Below are 3643 nucleotides of genomic sequence, written 5' to 3'. Positions count from 1 at the left end.
AATGAGCCGAACCCACAACAATGGCTCTGTTAGGTACCGCATAGTGGTTTAGCGCGTCTTCAAGTCGTCGGTGTCCCCATATCTCTATACTTTCTTGCTTATCAAACTATTTTATTCTGCATATTGACAACCAACAGGCAACAGACCCATTATGTCAATATTTAATTGTTTATTAAAGATACATGAATGTGTATATAATTGTATTAGGTTGAAAATACTATCCTCCTTCACATGCACTTTCTCTATGCTCTAACTTCTAAGTAAGAACTAACGTCTTCTGTTCTTTTCACCCAGCAAGTAAAAACTGCCCTCTCTCTCATTATAAGCTCTTTGTCTGCAAACATAACACTCTCTCTCTCTTTCTCTCTCGATTATAATCTCTCTGTACATAAACATAAAGATAAAGATAATTATAATCTGCAGAGTTGCCATAACTATATTGGTCCTATGGCTGATGCAACAAAACATCCACCAATAATCTCAGACCTTAAATCTCTCTTTACTTTACCAAAGAAAAGCACTGTTGTGGTCTTTGCTTATGGCTTCATGTTTGCCTTCATCCTCTTCACTGTTTTCTTAGCCTTTAATAACCCTTATCCTGAATCTTCATCTCCTTGGTTCTCAAACATTTTTAATAGCATCTCAAGTACTTCAACAACTAACACTTCTGTTTCTACCAATGGATCTCAGTTTTCTTCTGTTTTTTCTTACTTTTCCCCAAGTTCTACTCCAACAAATCTTGATGGATCTCAAAACAGTAGCCCTGAATTGCACAATTTTCAAAACAAGACTCAAAATCAAGATGTGGGTAAGGATAAAGTTGGAAACTTTAGCCCAAACAAGACCATGACTGAATCTCCAAAGCCTCAAAATCAAGACTTGGGTGGTGATAAAGGTGGGATCTTTAGCCCAAATAAGACTCAAAACCAAGACTTGGGTGGTAAAGATGGAGACTTTAAGGCCAACCAGACTGAAAGCTCTGCTCCAAAAATTGTTTCAGGAGGGCAAAATTTTAGTGGGAGTGGAGATAAGAGGATTGCAGAAACTGGTACAGTTACAGATTTAAATTCTTCTTTGCCTAAGAAGCAAGAGAATGGAGCAATTTCCGGGGTGTCGGTGAAGAAGGAAAGTGAGGAATTGGTTGAGAAACTAATGAATTGTGATCTGTTTCATGGAGAGTGGATTAGAGATGACTCATATCCATTGTATAAGCCTGGTTCTTGTTCACTTGTTGATGAACAATTCAACTGTTTTCTTAATGGTAGGCCTGATAAAGGCTTTCAGCAATTGAAGTGGAAGCCTAGAGATTGCACTTTACCAAGGTTTGTGTATACTTCTGTTTAACTATTTATCTTGTTTACTGAAATATGTGATTCATAATGCTCTGTCCATGTCTTGAGTTCTATCTTCTGCTCTGCAGGAACTTCAATGCTTTTGATATAATAAACATTTTATTTATGTTGTTCAGTTTTGTCTTTAACTTTGTGATGAAGCCATCAATTTTCACTTCATTTATTAGGCATTACTGAATATATTTACTTTGTTGGTTAAAAATTAAAATCGGTTTTTCAAAAGATGATTTCGTGTTTTGAGAGATTGTAATCGACATAAATATTGTTAAACTTGGTTTTCAGGTTGGATGGGAGTCATATGTTAGAATTGCTGAGAGGAAAGCGATTAGTTTTTGTGGGAGATTCTCTCAACAGGAACATGTGGGAGTCATTAATTTGTATACTTAAAAACTCTGTCAAGGATCAAACCAAAGTTTATGAAGCATCTGGCCGACACCATTTTAGATCAGAAGCTTCCTACTCATTTATCTTTAAGGTAATTTTGAAGTTAATAACGCGTGGTGTGCCTGCATTTCTATGTTAGTATGTAATTTAAATTTTATATTAATCATAAAGTTAATTGTATCCTAAGGTTTTCTTGGTTTTGAAATTTCTTCTTGACAGGATTATAATTGCACGGTCGAATTCTTTGTATCTCCGTTTTTGGTTCAGGAGTGGGAGGTTCAGAATAATGGATCAAACAAGGAAACTCTTCGACTTGACAAAATCGGGACTTCTGCAGATAAATATAAAAGTGCGGATGTTTTGATTTTTAATACCGGACACTGGTGGACTCATCCAAAGACTTCTCAAGGGTAATAATAATTTACTCTACCTTGGGATGTAAAAATTTGCTAGTTTAAGTTTGGTAATATACTTTATGTTGCGTAGTTGAGTAGAGGTAATGAAATGAATACTAAAAATGTTTTCCCATATTGCAGGAGAGACTATTATCAAGAAGGAACACATATCTACCATGAATTAAATGTTATCGAGGCATTTCGGAAAGCTGTAACAACATGGGCAAGATGGGTGGATGCCAATGTAAATCCCTCAAAGACCATGGTATTCTTTAGGGGATATTCAGCATCTCATTTCAAGTAAGAATTGATTGAAGTGATTGCTCTCATTTAAATACCTTTTTCTTTCGTATAAAATAAATAAATTTAAATTTAAAAAACATTCATGTTGAAGGATAAGTTTTATTTGGTCATCTAGAATTTTACATTTTAGTCATAATTGATATTTTCAGTTTTTAATAAATTGCATCATGTTGACAGGGGAGGACAGTGGAACTCAGGCGGACAATGTGACCATGAAACCGAGCCAATCAAGAACGAGACGTTCCTTGCTGCATACCCTCCCAAGATGAGAGTTCTGGAGAAAGTACTAAAAAATATGAAAACCAAAGTGTCTTTCTTAAACATCACAAGGTTGACAGATTACCGGAAGGATGCTCATCCATCATTATACAGGAAGCAAAAATATTCAGTAGAGGAGAAGCAAACGCCACTAAAATTCCAAGACTGCAGCCATTGGTGCCTCCCTGGCGTGCCAGACGCCTGGAACGAGCTTCTCTATGCAGAAATACTAGTAAAAGAATACGAGAAGCAACAAAAAGAACATAAGAGGTAAACAAGCACAATTGCTGCTTTGTTTAGTTGGAAATGCAGATTTCATAGTGATGTGCATTATAGTACATTGTTTTCATTTGTTCTTGGGAACATTAAACATATACAAGCATCCAGGAGAAGATCCAAGAAAGGGTGTGTTTCTCTACACAATATTTAATGTATTTTCACACCAAATTATGAGGTAAAGAAGAGAGATGGAATGCTACAACATTCTGTGTATCATGTATAGTAGTACCAAGAGAGACATTTGGCAACTGAATTAAGTGTTAAAGTGCCTACAGAAACTTTCCATTCTTAGCCATCAAAGGCTTCAATACTGTAAATTTTAAATATATTTACTGCAATATTATACTCCCTCTGTTTCTTTATTCTTTTCTTGTTTGATATGTCGGGATTGTTCATAACATGAGAATAATTACTAATTTACGTCTAATTTATAAGACTAAATATAGTCGTGAGTGATCTTGTTGGATTCGTATTCACGAGTACTTTAATACAATGAAGTTTTTATATTTAATACTAATACGAAATTAATAATATTAAGTATCAAAAGTGTGTATTGGCAAACGTGCTAGAGAGAAACAGGAAAAGTAATAAGAGATGGAGGGAGTACTCAATAAACTGTTTCTTTCATCCTAATTATTGTTCTATTATTGTACTGTATTATTGACTCTGTTC

The 3643-nt window shown here is 35.0% G+C and overlaps 1 protein-coding gene across 1 annotated transcript; it reads left to right on the top strand.

Annotated features, from left to right (window-relative positions):
- Positions 1–201: 201 nt before the first annotated feature.
- Positions 202–3319, top strand: LOC108223696 (protein trichome birefringence). Its single transcript, XM_017398076.2, has 5 exons — positions 202–1322; positions 1635–1827; positions 1956–2146; positions 2273–2431; positions 2612–3319. Exons 1-5 carry the CDS (start codon positions 448–450, stop codon positions 2964–2966), a joined length of 1773 nt encoding a protein of 590 aa, XP_017253565.1. The 5' UTR covers positions 202–447; the 3' UTR covers positions 2967–3319.
- Positions 3320–3643: the final 324 nt, after the last annotated feature.

The sequence above is a fragment of the Daucus carota genome, chromosome 5, assembly GCF_001625215.2.
Source record: "Daucus carota subsp. sativus chromosome 5, DH1 v3.0, whole genome shotgun sequence".
NCBI classification, from domain to species: Eukaryota; Viridiplantae; Streptophyta; class Magnoliopsida; order Apiales; family Apiaceae; genus Daucus; species Daucus carota.
The sequence above is the reverse complement of the archived record's forward strand: the minus strand, read 5'-3'. Positions and strand labels throughout refer to the sequence as shown.